This window comes from Cydia strobilella, chromosome Z (genome assembly GCF_947568885.1).
Source record: "Cydia strobilella chromosome Z, ilCydStro3.1, whole genome shotgun sequence".
Classification (NCBI taxonomy): domain Eukaryota; kingdom Metazoa; phylum Arthropoda; class Insecta; order Lepidoptera; family Tortricidae; genus Cydia; species Cydia strobilella.
Window position 1 is genome coordinate 39,859,078 of NC_086068.1, and position 20,224 is coordinate 39,879,301.

At 38.9% G+C, this 20,224-nt stretch overlaps 1 protein-coding gene across 1 annotated transcript in view; it reads left to right on the forward strand.

Annotated features, from left to right (window-relative positions):
• The first annotated feature begins 9,425 nt into the window (after positions 1–9,425).
• The window catches only part of LOC134754822 (importin-5), a 50,369-nt gene continuing 39,570 nt past the window's right edge, over positions 9,426–20,224 (forward strand). Inside the window, exons 1-9 of the mRNA XM_063691241.1 lie at positions 9,426–9,584; positions 14,459–14,692; positions 16,544–16,686; positions 16,936–17,137; positions 17,292–17,417; positions 17,682–17,893; positions 18,148–18,379; positions 18,460–18,603; positions 18,696–18,815. Coding sequence (XP_063547311.1) covers positions 9,504–9,584; positions 14,459–14,692; positions 16,544–16,686; positions 16,936–17,137; positions 17,292–17,417; positions 17,682–17,893; positions 18,148–18,379; positions 18,460–18,603; positions 18,696–18,815 — 1,494 coding nt within the window. The 5' untranslated portion in view covers positions 9,426–9,503. The remainder of the gene's footprint in view (positions 9,585–14,458; positions 14,693–16,543; positions 16,687–16,935; positions 17,138–17,291; positions 17,418–17,681; positions 17,894–18,147; positions 18,380–18,459; positions 18,604–18,695; positions 18,816–20,224) is intronic.

The following is a 20,224-nucleotide window of genomic DNA, read 5'->3' on the forward strand; positions in this document are numbered from 1 at the left end:
GCTCAACAGTTTAGTCGGTGCGATATCGGCCAAGGATCAGACTAAAGATGCTGCGTCAGTTAAACCCCACCACCCCAAAGATTTATGGGCTTCCTAAGATCCATAAAAACGACTGGCCCCTGAGACCCATTGTGAGCCAGATAGATTCACCCACGTACAAGGCGTCCCGTTTCTTGTCGGGCCTCTTGCAACCTCTGACGGGTAAAACGTCCAGTTTCGTACGAAACTCTACACATTTTGTGCAGCTACTTGAAGGCGTTACGTTGCAAGAGGACGAGTTGATGGTGAGTTTCGATGTAGCCTCCTTATTTACGAATGTGCCGGTAGCGGAAACGATTGAGATTATAAAACGAATGGCAAGCCGCGACGACTCACTCACATGTACTCACATGAAGCTGATCGAGTTTTGCCTCACTAGTGGATATTTTGTGTGGCGGGGGGAACACTACCTGCAAATAGAAGGGGTGGCAATGGGTTCTCCGATAGCACCAGTGGTGGCCAATATTTTTATGGAGGATTTTGAGCAAAGGGCTTTGGAGAGTTGCCCACATAGACCCAGACTGTGGCTGCGATATGTGTGGACGACGTGTTTGCTGTAGTGCCACACAAAGATCTGGACCCGTTACTCGAACACCTGAACGCGCGGCATGCCAAGATTAAGTTCACCATTGAGAGGGAGTGCAATGGGGCACTCCCGTTTCTGGATGTCTTGGTGCAGCGGGACGAGCATGGCCGGTTGACTCATAAAGTGTATCGGAAGCCCACACACACTGAGCGGTACCTGCAAGCTGACTCACACCATCACCCCGCACATTTGTCTTCGGTTCCACGCGCGCTCATCAATAGGGCTTTACGGCTATGTGACCCACAGTACGTGCAAGAGGAGCTGCAGCATGTAAGGCAGGTATTAGAGAGCAATGGGTACAATTGGAGACAGAGTCAGCGAGCAGCAAGTACGGGTACATTACGGAAAGTACAAACGGTCGAGAGAGCACCTGTCGTCTTGCCTTTTATTAAGGGGATAACGGATAGAATTTTACGCCTATTACGCCTAAGTTTTAGCATTAGGACAATCTTCCGTCCGCATACCAAAGTCAGGCAGTTGCTGCGCTCTCCAAAGGACAAGGACCCGCTGGGGAGCCCGGGGGTATACGAGATACCTTGCGATTGTGGTAGGGCGTATGTCGGTGAGACCGGAAGGAATGTCTCCACGAGGTTGTCGGAACACATACGCAGCGTAAAGAACATGGACACCAGGAACTCAGCGGTGGCAGAGCACGCGAACGATATAGGCGCGTCCCATTTCATTCGTTTCGATAAAGCGAGATTACTGGTACGGGAGAAATGTTTTGTGCCGCGTAAGATTCGCTAGGCGATTGAAATTGCACGCCGCCCTAATTTCAATCGGGACGGAGGCTGGATGTTGCCACCTGCATGGAAGCCTATAATACCTAGGGTCAAGCGGCAAGTGCGTTGTGACGATCGCGGGGAGATAGTGAGTGCAGTGTGTTTGACTTCGTTCGATACAGCCGCCCTACCAGACCTTCACTTGACGACTCAATCTGCGGACTGCCCCGCGCCCACCGCCCCCGCCCCATCAGCGCGTGCGCAACGAGCGACGAGGCGGGCGGCGCGGGCAGTGCACGACGTACAACCGCCGCGGACACTCGTGCCTGAGGATGGATTCCCAAAGAATCCGAAACATGTCGCAAAAAGCGACTAAAAATAATAGTGAGTAAAAACCGTACTGTTAAATATTTTGAAATATGTCTCACGATAGTTTAAGTGCGAGTATATCCTTGGTTGATTCATGCACAAATAACTTAATAGAAATTATGTATTTGCACAGATGCTGGCTAAAATTTTTCTTAGTACTGCAGCGGCCTGTATCTTCATAGCGGACATGGTATTGGTATTAATATACAAGGAAAATGTTCTACTTGGCGGCTGATTATACTGGTCGGGTCAATAAATTGATAATAACAATTTCTGTTTTCATTTTCATAATTTTAGGCCCTAAAATATTTATCGATAAGCTGAAAACCTTTTCATACTTCTTTAGCTTAAATGCTACATGCTAATGCTACAACCTGCACTGACGACAAGGACGCACCAGCACCAGGTACCAGTACCCACCACAGGCACAGAATAAATAATGAGGGCTAACGTTTTTTTGCTCACCAGTTGGCGCCTCTGTTGATGGTGGTCCAAAAGACTAAAGAACAGCTGTCAGTCATTGAAGTGACAAGTGACATTTGACATTTCGAACTATGGAAAAGACCACCATCTACACTAGCGCCCCTAGCGGCGAAATCATACGCGTTAGCCCTCATTACATAGAAAAACCGGCCAAGTGCGAGTCGGACTCGCGTTCCAAGGGTTCCGTACATTACACAATTTAAACAATGTATTTTTTGTGAAACGTGAGTGAAATGTCTTTAAAAAACCCGTAGGGGTCGGATCAAAAACTAAATAATTAAGTCCGACTCACGCTTGACTGCACATTTCTAATAGGTTTTTTTTTCTCTTTATTTAAGAGCTTGTCACCGAGGTGAACATGTCGCTCCATAGAAAACAGCAATACAATGTTCTTACAATTAACTTAATCTATTAACAATAGCCTTTCGTACAAGCTGCAGTAGCGCCATGGCGGAGTCTGACAAAGGAGCAGCCAGAACGCTATTGCAGCCCCCGACATCAAACATAGTATTATGGCTTGAAAAAGCCAGTTGTATCCGAGCAGCATCATTCCGGACACATTCCATTATAACATGGTACACGTCTTCTACTACATCACATTCATCACAATTAGGAGAAGGAACTTTCTTCATTAAATAACCGAATTGGTTCAATGGGATATGTCCAGAACGTAGTCTCATCATCAATACAATGTCACCTCTATTAAGAAAACAATCAATCCACGGTGTCATTAGAGGATGAGGTTGGATCGTCTTGTACCAAATACCCTTTTCTGTTGATCTCTTATCAAAGTATTCTTTCCATAAAGAATAGGTTCTCTGTTTGGCTAAAATGATACAATCCGTATAAAAAGGTAAGATATTACATTCTACTCCACCATGACAAGCCAGCCTGGCTATGGAATCGACTACTTCATTACCGGCTATACCTACATGAGATGGAATCCATTGCAGAATTATGGTCTTATCTTGCGATTTTAATTTGTCAATGAGATTCAAAATGGAATAGGCAACCGGGAGACATCGAGTGTTCGTGGTACACCGAGCAATATGTTGCAGGGCACTTTTAGAATCTGACAGAATGACTATGTAATTGCAATCTAGGGGTTGGATGTAGGATAAGGCCTCGGCAATGGCAACCAACTCGGCGTGCATTATAGACATGTCATATTTTATATGTAATTTAACCGATACGTTCGATTGAGGGTCATAAATCGCGGCACCTAAGCAGTTTTTTTCCTTGGAACCATCGGTATATATACAATAAAATCCAGAGTAATTGGTACGTAAAAAAGCGTTTACAGTAGTTCTTAGGAAAACTTTGTCATACTCGCGCTTAGATTTGTTAATAGAAGTAATGTTTAACTTAATAGGTTTAGAAACATCTATATGATTTACCCATTGGTCCAAGGTAAACATTTCCAATACTTTACTGGAATACATAGTTGTTAACTTATACATATTATGAATGGTAAGAAGAAGAGGTTTTTTATTGCGCAAAGTGTCTCGAACTTGTAACTCATTATTTAATCCATCTAAGAGTTTGATAGTTGAGTTGTTTTCAAAAGATCTAGATTTTAGCCAAAACTTGGATGCCAAATAGACGCGACGAATGTGCAACGGTTCACACAGTTCACATTCCATTGCGTGTATAGGAGTAGACTTAATAAAACCGCCGATAGTCCTCAATGACTGATTTTGAATTTTATCGAGTTTGTACAAATGCGAATCGCAACTATCATCGTAAAGAAAAGACGCATACTCTATTCGACTACGAATTATAGCAAAATATAATCTCCTGAGATGTTTTGGGTGGACACCCCATCCCGGTCCAACTAGAACTTTTAAAACATTGGAATATTTCTGAATCTTTTGAGCCAATTCGTTAATATGTTTTTCCCACCTAAGAGATCGATCCAACCACATTCCTAAATACTTAACGCACTCGACTAACTCTATTTTTTATCATTAATTTTGATGCTTACAGGTTTTCTATTAATACCTTTTTTAAACATACATAACTTAGTTTTAGATGTAGATATTTCAAGACCGAGATTATTCAAACATTTGTTAAATACATTAAGGGACTTTTGTAATACATCCTCAGCCTCCTCTATAGACTTCTTTGTAACATATAAAATATAATCATCTGCATATTGTGAAAAATAAACATCTGAAAGTGATTTTTGAATATGCATAGTATAAACATTAAAAAGCAATGGCGAAGTACGATCTCCCTGAGCCAACCCACGACCAGTTGATCTTCTTAACATAGATGTATCAGTTTGTATTGTGAGATATCTTTCCCTTAAGAAATTCCATAGATATCGACAAATGTGATGTCCAACTCGGAGCCTGTCAAGTATTTCAATTAAAATGGGAACATTTACATTATTATAAGCATTCTCAATATCTATGAAACTCCCCAAAGTGATCATATTTTTTGAAAATCCGGTCTGAATCCGACTAACTAAGCTACTTAAATTATCCAAAGATAATCGACACTTTCTAAAACCAACAGTTTCCTCGGAAAACATACATCTTTTTTCTATAAACCATTCCAATCTCCTATTGATCATAGAATGAAATATTTTACACAGACATGAAATTAAAGAGATTGGTCGGAGAGCAGAGTCAGAGGAGGGGTCTCTTCCGGGTTTAGGTATCGGGACTACACTAATTTCTCTCCACTGAGTAGGGACAAAACCTAAGGAGTAGAAATCATTGTACAATGTTAATAATAAGAGTTTTCCTTTCTCAGGCAGATTTTTAATCATAGAAAATGCTATACCATCATGACCCGGAGCAGTGTCTTTCGGTTTAATGCAAGAATCTAATTCATGTAATGTAAATGGTTCGTCTATAACCGTGCTACCCGACTCAATCACTGGCGTCGACGGAGACACATAATCTGGCGTGAGAGAACAAAGAAGATTATGAGCTTTTTCTACACTAACATGAGGCCGAGAAGAAATATAGCCCTTTACCCATTTCATACGAGACCAAACCTCAGAGGCTGATGAGGACTCGCTTATAGAGTTACAGAATTGTTGCCAACTTTCGTTTCTACGCGTTCTAATAAGTCTCTGAGTGCCTCTTATCTTAGCCTGAAGTTCCTCAAGATTTTGTGGTGTAGGATTTCGTCTGAACAATGAGAGAGCTAAACGTCTTTCGGCAACGGCTTTGGATAAAGCCTGGTTCCAGTACGGTTTTGTTTGGAAATTTTTCGCTGGCTTATTGTTAATTTTAATATATGGTATGAAAAGATCAGCAGCTGCATTTATAATACTTAGAAAGCAATTATATGATTCTTGAGGAGCCTCAGGCAAAGACAAATCAGCGAACTTATTTTCTAAATACATTCTGTACTCATTCCATTGACCCCTTTATAGTTTCTCCTTGGTACAGACACAGCACAAGAATTTAAATATGTAGAAATCTTTATAATAAGGTGATCGCTTCCTAGTGATTCTTTCATAACGTTCCAATTAAATGCAAAATAAATATCAGTAGATACTATAGAAATATCTGGAGACGACTCCTGTAACATTCCATTGACTAGGCGCACTCTTGTGTGTCTATGATCATTAAGAGAAACTAGATAACAGTCCACAAGAGAATCATATATTTGAGTTCCGCGAGTATCCGTTTTATATGACCAGTTGGTGTGATGGCCATTAAAGTCGCCCATGATAATCACGTTATGTTGCACGATTGAAAAAATGAAATCCCAATCACTCTGCTGAGTCACCACGGAAGACGGACAGTAAATTGAAATCACGTTTTTAATTTCATCACAATTAAACACTTTAACGTAAACGACTTGTACACCAGGATTAGGGTGTTGAACACGACAATGCTCAGACTTGATCGATTTATGCGTAAGGATTGCAACACCACCATATCCATCCGATCTGTCCACCCTATATATATTATAATTACTAATGCGAAAATAACAGTCTGTATCTAACCATGTTTCACTAAGAGCCGCTATATGTATCTTCTCCTGAATAAGTAGATTCTCAAACGATACTAACTTTAGTCTAATACTTTGCGCGTTCCATTGCAACATGTTAAGTCTGCACTGCTTTAAGTTGCTAGCCATCTGTGGCGTTAAAAAAGGATTTTAAGCAGGACATGTCAAGTATATTCTTCATAACAAAAGATAAAAGCCATTCTAATCCAGTTTGAACTCCCAATTTTATTTTTTCAACAATCGTCAAGTTTTTCATGAATATGATATCTTTTAACTTATCAATTAATGAACTAAATTTTAGTTTATTTTCACTTACTTCCTTGGGTTCGCTCGTTATTTCTGGTAGAACGTCATTGTCATCAGTTTCCATATTTAATAAGTTTTTATCAGATATACTGTCATCTTTTTCTCTCACTTCGGGCTTCCTGTGTGTATTAGGTTTAGTACGGCTTGTCTTTTTATGTGATGATAACGATACATTATATTTTTTACCTGGGGCATCACTATGACTATGAACTACAGCTTGGGTCGTCACTATTTTTGCATATGCTGGTTCGATTATCGCCGACTCCACTGTTGATGTTTCAGCCACTGACGTCGTCTCAGTTGTCCTAAGCGTCGGAGGAAAGTTTTCCTGATACAATGATGCCGCCGGGGCTGGCGGGCTGCTAGAACCTGGTTCGTATTTATTCAACGCCTTTTTATACGTACAGTTAAATTCAGCCATAATCTTCCTTATGTTTCTTTCTTTTTGGTAGTATCTACGGACAAATTTTGTCTAGAGCCATGTGATTTCCTGAGCAATGAGGGCTATCGTTTTTTTGCTCACCAGTTGGCGCCTCTGTTGATGGTGGTCCAAAAGACTATAGAAAAGCTGTCAGTCATTAAAGTGACAAGTGACATTTGACATTTCGAACTATGGAAAAGACCACCATCTACACTAGCGCCCCTAGCGGCGAATTCATACGCGTTAGCCCTCATTGCGACATGTGAATACAGTTGTTTCGCAATTCATATGATGCCCTCCACACTTAGGACAAGTAGATTTTTTAGAACACGTTTTCTTTGTATGTCCATATCGCCAGCAATTGGCACACTGTGATACCGGAAATAGGTGTGGTTCAACCTTTACTCGCATTTCATGTATATAAACGTAAGGTGGTAATATGGGGCCTTTGAAACATACACGTACGGTCTCACTGTCCTTCCATCCTGATTCATCTGAACTTTTTCTACTTAATCTTTTTACTGAAACTATTTCTACACCGCATGTCATACTTTCTATCATATCTTTTTCATTTAAATCTAAATCCACATCTTTTATAATACCATAAGAAACACCAACCTCGTATGTTTTTTGGCACCGCCAGCCCAACTCCTCGAGTACAACAATCTTGGAAATAAGGCGCTCAGCGCTGGTTTCATTATCAAATTGGACAAGCACCTTATATGAATTAACGTACCTGACTCTAATGATACCTAGAATATCATGACTTTTGAATAGCCTCGCTAGCGCAAATTGTTTCGGCAGCTTATCTTTGCAAGTAATGCTTATTTCTGTGCCCACGGGTATGTCTGGGTTAAACACATAACGGCGTTTTGGATTTTTGGTAACTAATGTCCATTCATCGTCCTTCCTCTTAGCAGCATAGGAAGGATCTGTCGTCATAACACTCATATCTGTATCAGTACTAACCTTAGGAAACTTTCTCGCCTTAAGCTTTTTAACCTTGACCTTAGGTGACCCTAGGCCATCTGATGAATTCGGTTCACCATTATCAGGCGTAATTTCCTCTAACTCGCAGTCCATATCACGTTGTATTAAATCCATGGAATCATTTTGTAGACATATCTCTGAGCTATTTACGCGATTTGTAGCTTCATTTGCGCCATTATATCTATTGAGGGACATTGGTTTCGGATCCCGACTGTAACAGTCGGGACCGCTTCACATTTATAAAAAACCAGAAAGTTAATAATTTACGAGTATTTTAAAACACAAATACTGAAACACACGAGTTAATTGAATATAAAATTAATAATTTTACAAAAGACTTTTCAAAACACGTCTTGCCGCCTTTAAGTTTTTTTTCTAATAGGTTTTCCTGTGATCTATATGTAAAGATCTATTTTGTTATTTTGTATCCATATACTATGTTTATAACCCCCTCCACACTTGTGCGCGAATCGCGGCGCGAAGCCGCGAACACGAGTTTGGTTTGGAGTCTAGTTCGCTAATCAGCGAAATCGACTGCAGACTCGCGTTCGCGGCTTCGCGCCGCGTAGTCTGGAGCGCGTTTATGGGTCAAGGCAATATCTTGGCAATATCGGTCGAATTCTTTTGGGTCCGCACGGCCTGATTTGATCAGACAATTTAATCAGACTGGCGAAAAATTGTCCTCGTCTGGACAGCCCTTCATTCACCGCCAGACAGTGAAGTCACAGTATCAATTATTCTTATTGTAATACTGTGGTGAATTGTACACGTGCGTACATAAACTATAGTTTGTCAAAGGACTGTCTCATTTCAAACATAGACAGAGAGAATCATACTATCTTTGTCTTACACTAGTACTAGCACCCAAAAGAAAAGGATGAGTATAGTTTTTTTGTTCTTATTTACTGACAATTTGGTTTGACCAACTATATTAAATAAATGGTTGCAGCAGCAACACACTCCACGTCCATCTTGACTTAAAGGTCCCTCCACACTCATGCGCGAATCACAGCGCGAAGCCGCGAACGCGAGTGTGGAGTCTAGTTCGCTAATCAGCGAAATTGACTCCACACTCGCGTTCGCGGCTTCGCGCCGCGTAGTCTGGAGCGCCTTAACGCTTGGTGTTCGACAAACTACGATCGTGTGGATGCTTGCACTATGATCATGCCCAAATCATGCCGATTATAAGCCGCTCCAGACTACGTGGCTTCGCGCCGCGATTCGCGCACAAATGTGGAGGGCCCTATAGACCACAGATTATTAACTAGTTACTTCTATAGACCACGATCAATGATAAAGCCGAAAGTGTAGAGGAGCCATTAAATACTTCGGGCAAATATAGTTGGTCAAGCAAATCTTGTCAGTAGAAAAAGGCGGCAAATTTAAAAAATGTAGGCGCGAAGGGTTATCGTCCCATAGAAAATTTGAATTTCGCGCCTTTTTCTAATGACAAGATTTGCTTGACCAACTATATATGAAATATAATTCTGCCATAGACAATCTGTCATAGGTTTTTATTTTAAAGCACTGGACTGGCAACACGTTCTATTTATTGGCCACATATTTTTTAAAGAAAAAAGAACGGAACTGGCCTTTTCTTTTGAGGCGCAACATGGCTGGAGATCAAGCGCAATTTTACCAGTTATTAAATACATTACTATCTACAGATAATGACATTCGATCCCAAGCAGAGGTATGTTTCAACTTAAATTTATAGAGATAAATGCATTCTCTCAGTTAATACTACTAATATATCAATATATTTGCTAGTTGATTCGACTTGACTGGCAGTCACAGCCTCGTGTCAAAACGTGGTCATGGAGGATCTTTACACGTTCTCGTAGTCTAACCAAACTTTGTCTTTAATCATTGCTTGGTAGTTATAGTGTAGCACTTTGTGTTCATGATAAAAAAAATATTTTTTCGCTTGCTCGGTACCCGATAATCTGTTTAAGTGTTCCAACAGTATTTATTAAACGCGTGGCGTCAACTTCCACAGAAAAGCCAGTTAAGAGCTGGTGTTTAAGAGGAAAGGGGACGGCCCCTTCTCCATACAAACGTAGTCCCCATTTTCCTCTTTGGATATTTACTTTATGGTAAATATTTTTACATAATTTGATGTAAATTAACCTTAGCTATGTCCCTACATTTGACTTTTTTCGATTTTTAGATTATTGTAATAATTTGGTGCGAAAAACAGATTTCATACAAATTTTTAAATGCTCTTATAATATTAAAGTTAACAAAAACGAACGTAATGGCATAGCTGTGGTTGATATACAACAAATTGTGTCAAAATATTTTCAATAATGTTAGTCTTTTGAACGCTTTTCCTCAAGGATCAAGACGTGGCCTACATACCAATATCTCAACTAGTGAATAACGAATATAAACCTTATCTGTCAGCAGGACAATTGCTTTGACAGCGTCTGCCATGACCACTTTAGTGGTCGCTTGTGTGGCAGGCACGACAGCACACAACCTATTTAGTGGCTCTTAGCATCCAAAAGGTTAAGAGTCCCCGGCAAGCTCGACCGATTTTCACCTTCCCATACAAATGGAGTTTCGTTCTCATTTATTTGCACATACAATGACATGAGGTCTATAATTAGTTTATATAGCTCTAGTATATAAAACAAACAAAATACAGCCAAAACAAGTTTTGTGTGAAAAACCTAAATTCACTATACATTTTTTACTATTGTATCCGAAGCTACAAAAACTAATTACAGACCTAGATATACCTCATCCTATTGTAAGTACAAAGTTTCAGAGCAATCTAGCTAGTTGTTTTAAAAACTTCTGTAAGCTTTATAAAGTGTTTGCTCAAAGAAAATATTGGGCTAATGGGGTTGGCAACTGTCAATCTGATGGCGCCATCATAGCTAGCATCATAGCGAAGACAAAAATTTGACACAATTCTAGGAATTGACAGGGCAAGCTATGCTGGCGCCATCTGCTATAAATATCTTGAAGTTATCTTCTCACACTTTAACTCTTGTAAATTATTTTATATGCCTGGGCTGCACTTCTTTCACCCCATTTTAAGCATTTTTTAATGCCTATGAAAATTAAACCCTTGATTTATATTAGAAGTAATTAAAATGTTATTGACTTATTTTAGGTCAATAGAGAAATATCAAATGCATATTCTATTATGTTTATATGTATATTCCTGATGACTGGTTTTTCCTAGGTATATAAACACAAAAAAAAATGTAAGCCCACTGTAAAATCAAATAAAACTTGCGTTGTGGCTACTAGACAAGAAATTTTGGTTGGACTGTAGTAAAGGGGGGCCGTTTCTGGGACAGAAAATTTCAGTGATATTTTTATTCCAACCTAACACCAATGTGTTATTACTTTATCATCACTGATCGGAATAGGCAGAGTACAAATACCTAAACTTATTAGAACAAAGTCATGAAGTTGAGACTTTCTTGCATTACCATTTGTTTCGGGACCTCCTGGATTATAACAATTCCGGGACTTTCCGGATTAAAATGATAGTAATGTCTGTAGATGTCGAAAGATCGTTTTCAACTTACAAGTGGATTTTAAGCGTCAAAGGAAACTGACATATCATTGAAAATATGGAAAAAAATATATAAAAGAAAATAATAATAGTTTTGAATATGATTCTGACGATTGTATTGTATTGTAGTTCGGGCGATTTTCCGCAACTCATTTCATTTATTTTATTCTTAAACAATACAAGCATTGTGTCAGAAATTACATTAAATACAATTTATAAATAACAATAATAATAAACACATTTATACTAATACTAAATAACAATTATAAATACCTTAAATTAGCGACTTATCAAATATTTCATCAATACTATAGGAGCATCTAGTCAATAAGAACGACTTCAACCTACGCTTAAATAAAAACCAATCCGTAATGGCTTTTAGGTCAGTAGGGAGCTTATTAAATAGAGTGACTACCTGGTATCTTGCGCAATGTTTGGCTACCTGAAGTTTCGGAAAGAAGCTACCCTTTATGTTTTTCGTCCTTGTGGCTAGGCGAGACTCCTGTTCTTCATCAGTACAATCTTTCGCAATATTTTTAACAAACTGGGTAAGAAGAATAAGGACGTACAAGCTGGGACCCGTGAGAATACCCAATTTTTCAAAATACTCTACATAAACCAAAAGAAGGAATGTGTACTATTGCTCGAATTGCTCTTTTCTGGGCAATCAAGGCTCCGTTTATCCGTTAACTCCACAACTGGCGCCTATTTTGCGTGACATGGGAGTGGGCTAGTCCTGCCAGCCCAGCTCCTCGAGGAAACCTATCAAACCTTTGATGTTGAGTAGGACCTCGGGGAGGTCTCTCGGGGATCCAAGACGTTTTGCCCTGTATGGGGCCACTCCGCTGCACTCCAGCACCACGTGAGAGGCTGTTTCTTCTGTCTCCATGCATCCTCTGCATAGGGGACTGTCTGTGACACCTGTTATAAAAAGATGTTTGTTAAATAGTCCATGACCTGTTATGACATTGGTTACCATGCTCAGTCGGGTCTTTCCTAATTGAAGGAGCACCCTTGTGAGCTTTCCGTTGATGCCAGGCATGGCTTGTTTGGCCTGTCTGCATCCAGTCTGGTTTAGCCAATGTTCTGTGTGTAGTTTCCTTGTACGTGCCAGCAGCATTGAGCGTACCTTGCTAAACGGTATCGGGAGGATCGGTTCTGGGCCAATCGCTCCCGCACTCGATCCTTGCCTGGCAAGCTCGTCCGCAGCATCGTTACCCCGGGATCCGCTGTGTCCTTTGATCCATTGTAGGGTGATCTTATTGTTATGACATACCTCCATTAGTCGTTCGTGGCATTCGTGTATAAGTTTGGATGTGACTATATGGCTTTTTAGAGCCATCAAGACTGCTCTACTGTCGGAGAGTATGCGGATGGAGGATCCTATTACCTTCCTTGCAGTGATGGCAGCCGCCGCGTTTATGATGCCCATGCACTCAGCTTGGAATACCGAGTTATGGGCTCCTAGCGGAGTGGTGATTGACATGTTCAGGTCTTCTGAGAAGGTTCCAGAGCCCGATCCGCTGTCTGTTTTGGACCCATCAGTGAAGATTCTGAGCTCCCGAGGATTGAGTCCTTCGTAATTGTCGTCCTCGTATAACTGAATTTTGTACCTTTTGGCGAAGATAGCTTGTTTATGAATCCGATCCGTGCCCGAATTGAGCACTGGAAATTCGTCATATACCTTATCCAGGCAAGTTGTGTGAAGAGCTCCTATGATGTTGGACCATATTTTAAGGGCTCGCAGCCTTACCGCTGAGAGACTGGCCTCTGACGATATTGACGATATATAATTTTGTATTTAGATTGAAGAAATATATTTATAGATACGATACATAGTTACGCAAAAATATATTTTACGCCTCTTCATTGTATTGGACAAAAAAGAGGAATGCATTGTTTTTACCCTATTTATAACAATATTATTTACTTAGTACGTTTCCGGGACCTTAGTCACGCAAAAGATTGTAGTTGTTAGGAAATTCGACTGCCTATTCTGATCGTATCTTTTGTCATGTAAGATTTTTCTCTATGATCAACCATTTTGGAGAAAATGTAAGTGACAGGCAAGATAGGTGTGACTATGAGCGAAGCGAGGAGAAGCGTTAGGTTGACAGCGATCAAACAGTGCCAGAACCGACTTATATTATTGAACTAGTTGACTCTGTCACTTAAATTGAGTCCCAAATGCCTTTAAAAATTGACAATTACAACCTCTCCTATCTCTATAATTACTGATCTAAGAGAGAAATGTTACATGACAAATATATTCAATTTAACATTTCCTAATGATAAAGCAAGAAAGTTGGTGTTAGGTTGAGAAAATTTCCAAGTCCCAGAAACTATTTGCCAGTATATGGTCTAAGAGCTACGGAAATAGGTTTGCAATTTATAGAGCAACGAAATTACTTCAGTTAGTGTGCCATACTATCATTATTAATTAATTCAAGTGCCTGGCAGCTGTTCAGCGGTGGGTGTGACAGTCTCCTCAGTCTAATAGGTCCATTGTCCTTTATTTGTTTTAGCCCTGTTAAACATGTAAGTTTATTCTTTTTAGGCTGCACTAAGCTATTGCAGTGTAGTCTTGAAAATCTTACATAAAGTAACAAAACAAGATAATTAGCTTCCTCATGATTCATATCATTTGGATGTCAGTCCCTTGCTAACAGTCATATGTATACAATGCATCACAAGGTGTCATAAAATGTATACAAACATCAGTGGCACAGCAAATACATTTATAATATGGTAATGTTTATGTGTGATGTGATAAGCAGCAGAATTCATGTATGGTATTTGCTAATTGTTGACAGTACATAGCAGCACCACTTCGGAAATTACTGATGAGATGAGAGTGATGAGTTGCATACAGTTGCTTCATTTCAATTTTGAATAGCACTGTATCATACAACATTTATTTTAAAAGTAGTAATATGCTATTAATAGTGATAATTATTCTTAAAGAACAATCTAAAATTTAATTTTTATTTTTATCCATTTAATAAATTTAAAAAAATCTGTTTGTGTTCTAGGAAGCATACAACAATATTGCAACTGAGACAAAAGTAGTGTATTTGGTGGGCGCTATACAAAATGGCGATGTCAGTGAAGAAGGGCGCCAAACCGCAGCCGTGTTGCTGCGGCGACTCTTCAGCGCCGACTTCTTTGACTTCTTCCCGAAGCTGCCATTTGAACAGCAGAAACTGCTCAGAGAACAACTCCTTCTCACTATACAAATGGATCTCAGCCAACAGTTACGCCGAAAAGTGAGTAACACCAAATCTGCCATGTGTCGTTTTTAGGGTTCCGTACCCTAATACTAAGACTCCGCTGTCTCCCTGTCTGTCTGTCACCATCGACCGTATACCGTATCTCATAAACCGTGATAGCTAGATAGCTGAAATTTGCACAGATGATGTATTTCTGTTGCCGCTATAACAACAAATAATAAAAACAGAATAAAATAAATATTTAAGTAGGGCTCCCATTCAACAAACGTGATTTTTTTGCCTTTTTTTTGCGTAATGGTTGGTATTGGTACGGAATCCTTAGTGTGCGAGTCCGACTAGCACTTGGCCGGTTTTTTATGTTCTTACTACTTATTGTATAAATTAAGATTTTAATTCCTATGTAAGAATCACACTGGTCTAATACTGTACAGGAGTATTCTATCCCACCAAAAACATTTTCATGTAAATGTTGCCAAAGAGGATATAATATTATAGAGCGGTACTGTCATAGTAAATTTTGTAACCACAGTAAATTCACTGCCATCTACCATAACACTTTAAAACTAAAAATGAAGATTTATAAAAATACGATAAAATGTTTTTAAAATATTTAAATATGGATAAATGATTTTTTTTATTTGCATCAATTATTTTTATTATTTTAACCCATGTTCTTTCACTGATATGCGTTAAAATTGTTAAATAACAAACAAAACCGTTAACGCCCTCTATACGAGAGTAGGCCAAAAGTAGTAGCGATATCTAATCGAAAATCAAATTTTCGTCATTTTCGAGGCACGTTTTTTCCTTAGACTGTATCCATCTACTACGGAGTTATATCTATCTTTGATGTTGCTAAGACGAAATCGTAAGGCTCGCACTGTCAAAAAGTTATCAGATCTCTTATAGAGCCAAGCTTCTAACTCTACAAGCCCTAACTTCACAAACACTACACCTTAGTCAAAATATGTGGCTTGGCAGTGTCGCTACCGTCACATGGACGTAAGGTGAAAAATTTATTCACTATTAATTATTTTTTATTATACAATAGTTCTTGTAGTAACGAAACTGCCAAGCCACATAATTTGACTAAGGTGTAGTGTTTGTGAAGTTAGGGCTTGTAGAGTTAGAAGCTTGGCTCTACATATAAGAGATCTGATAACTTTTTAACAGTGCGAGCCTTATGGTTTCGTCTTGGCAACATTTTACATGAAATTTTTTTTTGGTGGGATTTCACTTGTTTTTTGTAAGTTGCTTATGACAATCTTCCCCTAATTAAAGAGTTGGTGGTAATTTACTATTAAAAATCCTGAAATACGTATCTGGAGGCATCTTATACACAATCTGCTTTTTACTGATTCCCCGTACAAACTTCAACCCCCTTTTTGCCCCTCACGCTCTTACCCCATAACAAAAACTATCTACATACAAAATTTCAACTAAATCGGTTCAGCGGTTATTAATTCGTCATACAAAATTCCACCCCCCTTTTCATCCCCTTAGGGGCTAAAAATTTCAAGTTTTTGAATTTTCCTGTTGTTTGTGTACTAAGACTATCTTACATACCAAATTTCAGCTTCCTAGGATTTCAGGAAGTACCCTAAAGGTTTTGATGATCATCAGTGAGTGAATGACGAAATCGGGGTCTTTTAGATATTAATAAAATGTAAAGCTATGTAATTATTATGCATAATAAGTCCACTAATGACATCATATCCCGAGAATTTTGTATATCTGGTATAATCGAAACCCAAGTTATGAGCGTTCAAAAAAACGACGAAGCACTTCGAGAAAAGGTAGCTAGTGCCCTTGCGCTTCGCTTTGCTCGTCTTGGCGGGGGCACTACCATTGTTTAGGAACGAAACCTTATAAAGATAATTTTTCCAGATATGTGATGTAGTGTCTGAATTGGCCAGAAGCCATCTTGATGATGATGGGGCAAACCAATGGCCTGAATTCCTACAGTTTATGTTCACATGTGCTAATGCACAAGACTCTAACATGAAAGAGGCGGGCATTAGAATGTTCACGTAAGTTGCTCTAATATTCTTTTTGTATTCCATATTATATCAATTGTTTATAGGTACGTCCCCCGGCCCCTTGGAGGTCGGGAAGCCTCCATACGGGCGATACGGGGGTCTCAGGAAGCTGTGAAACAAAAGTTAAACCGAAAAATAACAAAAACAGCTTACAAAGCTTGAATACTCTGTCAAACACATGCTTACTATGTTAGGGAAATATTAGTGCGTTTTTATTTTTTAACGATATTATCATTACAGTTCAGTGCCTGGAGTATTTGGAAATCTACAAAACCAAAATTTGGATGCCATCAAGAGGATGCTATTGACAGCATTGCAGCCAACTGAGACAGAGGCTCTGAGGGTGCAGGCTGTTAAAGCTGTTGGTGCCTTTATCTTGTTGCATGACAAAGAACCTGCAATTCAAAAACATTTAAGTGATTTACTCAATCCAATGATGCAGGTATGAAATTGCTATGAATTTATTACCTTTCAATAGATATTTTAAGCTGCTATGTCTCACTTGCATTTTACTTTTAACTATTATATGTATGTAACCATGCAATACGTGTTTTTAATTTAAATAAATGATGTTTATGTTTATTTATATACTACAGGTTGTCGTCCAATCAATGGAGAAAGCTGAAGATGATTCAACATTGAAAGTGTTGATTGAACTGGCTGAGTCTGCACCGAAATTTTTACGACCACAACTCGAAAACATTTCTCAAGTGGCCATAAAGGTTTGTTTTGTAATCTAGAACAGAACTTCATGAATTGCTTCTTTAAGTTCAAGTTGTGTATTCTTATAAGCTGATGCATTTCATACTTTTAATTTTTGATTATAAAACGGCAAAATATACAAGAAAGGGTTTGTGTACGCTAGTAAATCTTACCTTTCATTCCACATGTGTAAATAGAAAAAGGAGAGTTCAAAGATAATTATTTATAATTTGTGTGGCAGTAAGTAGTTGTATCAAGATAGAGAATATATTTCCTCTTGATAGATGGTTGGAGACAAAGATCAAGAAGATACATGGAGGCAGCTTGCTCTAGAAGTGATGGTAACCCTGTGCGAGACGGCGCCAGCGATGGTGCGCAAGCAGGTGCCCATGGCGGTGCGCATGCTCACGCCACTCGTGCTGGAGATGATGTGCGAGATCGAGGACGAACCCGAGTGGGCCATGGAGGATGAAGTCGCTGACGACGACAATGAAAAGTATAACTAATATGTTTTATAACTTCTAGCTTGTGAAACTTAAACTTCAACTGTAAGATTTCTTTATAGACTGCATTACAAAGTGCAGTGTTTGAAATCTTACAAAAACTAAAATAACAAGATAATTAGCATTCTTATGATTCATATTCATTTGGATGTCAGTCCCTTGCTAACATACTACTATACGGCATATTTGTATCCTTGTCCAATCTTGTACAAATATTGATATGTTAACATATGTGTTGATATTCCAGCAACAACGTAGTAGCGGAATCGGCACTAGATCGCATGTGTTGCGGTCTCGGCGGAAAGATAATGCTCGGGCTCATAGTGAGCGCGGTGCCCGTGATGCTGCAGGCCGAGGACTGGCGGCGGCGCCACGCGGCGCTGATGGCGGTCTCCTCCGCCGGCGAAGGTTGTCACAAGCAAATGGAACAGATGCTCGACCAAGTTGTATCTGCGGTACTCAACTACTTGGCCGATCCTGTAAGCTTGTTTGCCTTCACCACATAATAACTATCATATGCTGCTTGTGCTTGTGAAATTACCTAGCTTCTTGTTTGCAGCATCCCCGCGTGCGTTACGCTGCTTGTAATGCTGTGGGGCAGATGTCAACGGACTTTGCGCCAGTATTTGAGAAGAAATTCCACGACAAAGTGGTTCCTGGACTATTCCCAGTGCTTGACGACAATGCAAATCCACGTGTACAGGTATTGTTTACAAATCACATCACTTGCTAAACTCTACAATGTACTATGAATATGCAAGTGTTTAAAATAATCACTTATTTCCTTCCATACAGGCTCATGCTGCTGCTGCTTTGGTTAATTTCAGTGAAGATTGCCCAAAACCTATTTTAACTTTGTATTTGGATCCATTGATGAACAAGTTGGAGGCAACTTTAACTGCTAAGTTTAAAGAGGTAAATTTACTAATTATTACAGCTGTGCCAGTGTTCGTTAGTGATACACTAGTATTCTTAAGTGCATCACTTCCATAGCATTGGTAGATTAAGTGTGACAGAAATCCCGAGTATTCTCTTTAGATGACTTGCTATATCTGTTTACAAACATTTAAATCTGTATGCATCTTAGTTGAACAGCTCCAAATAAATAAATATTAGGGGGGACATCTTACAGAGAACAATCTAGCCCCAAACTAAGCAAAGCTTGTACACATGTTATATACATACTTATATAGATAAATAATACATACTTATATTCATAGAAAACACCCATGACTCAGAAACAAATATTTGTGTTCACCACACATAAATGCCCTTACCGGGATTCGAACCCAGGACCATCGGCTTCACAGGCAGGGAACTGCATGTTAAATGCAAACTTTAATTGCTATTATCATTATATTAATCTTTATTTTAATATCATTATGCTTATATATGCGGTCTGTAAGTTACCACCTAAGTCAAACATCGTTCATAGCAATTATATAGGCAAAGACAGATATAACTCCGTAATAGATTGACACAGTCTAAGGAAAAAACGTGCCTCGAAAATCAAGAACATTTGATTCTCGATCAGATGGCGCCACGACCTATGGCCTACTCTCGTATAGAGGGCGTCGACGGTTTCGTTTGTTTTTTAACAATTTTAACGTACATCAGTGAAAGAACATGGGTCAAAATAATGTAAAAATAATTAATGCAAATAAAAAAAAATCATTTATCCATATATAATAGTACTAGCTGTTGCCCGCGACTTCGTACGCGTGGATTTGTATGTTAGTGGTTATATATTCTACATGAGCATAATATAGAACATTATGCAGCAAAAGATCTCAGTAGGGACGGTTAATCATTTGTTAATAATTATACAACGCATGAAATTTGTCTTTCACAAACTACGACGTTTCAAGACCCTAACTGAAAAAAATTGTTCCCGATATAATCCCTCTCGACCCTCTTAGAAGATTTACAAGTCCACTATTAAAAAAAAAATCGCTCCCGAAACTATTAATACAAACTTTACAAAAACGGTGTAAGTAATCAATTTTCGTCTACTTTAATATAATGCCCTTTTTACCAAGTTTCAAGTTCCTAGCTTAAAAGAAAATTTGTACCACATATAAACTTACATCCCCTTTTTAACCCCTTTAGGGGTTGAATTTTTAAGAACGTTGAAATAACTTTTTTTGAATCTTATACAATGCCTTTCTAAGAAGTTTCAAAGCATTTGTAATAGATTCACTTTGAACCCCTTTTTAACCCTTTTAGGGGATGAATATTTAAAAACGCTTAAATGACTTTTCTTGTATTTATACAAAGAGACAACTCCCGCAGTCAAAAAAATATTTGATCTCCATACAAACTTT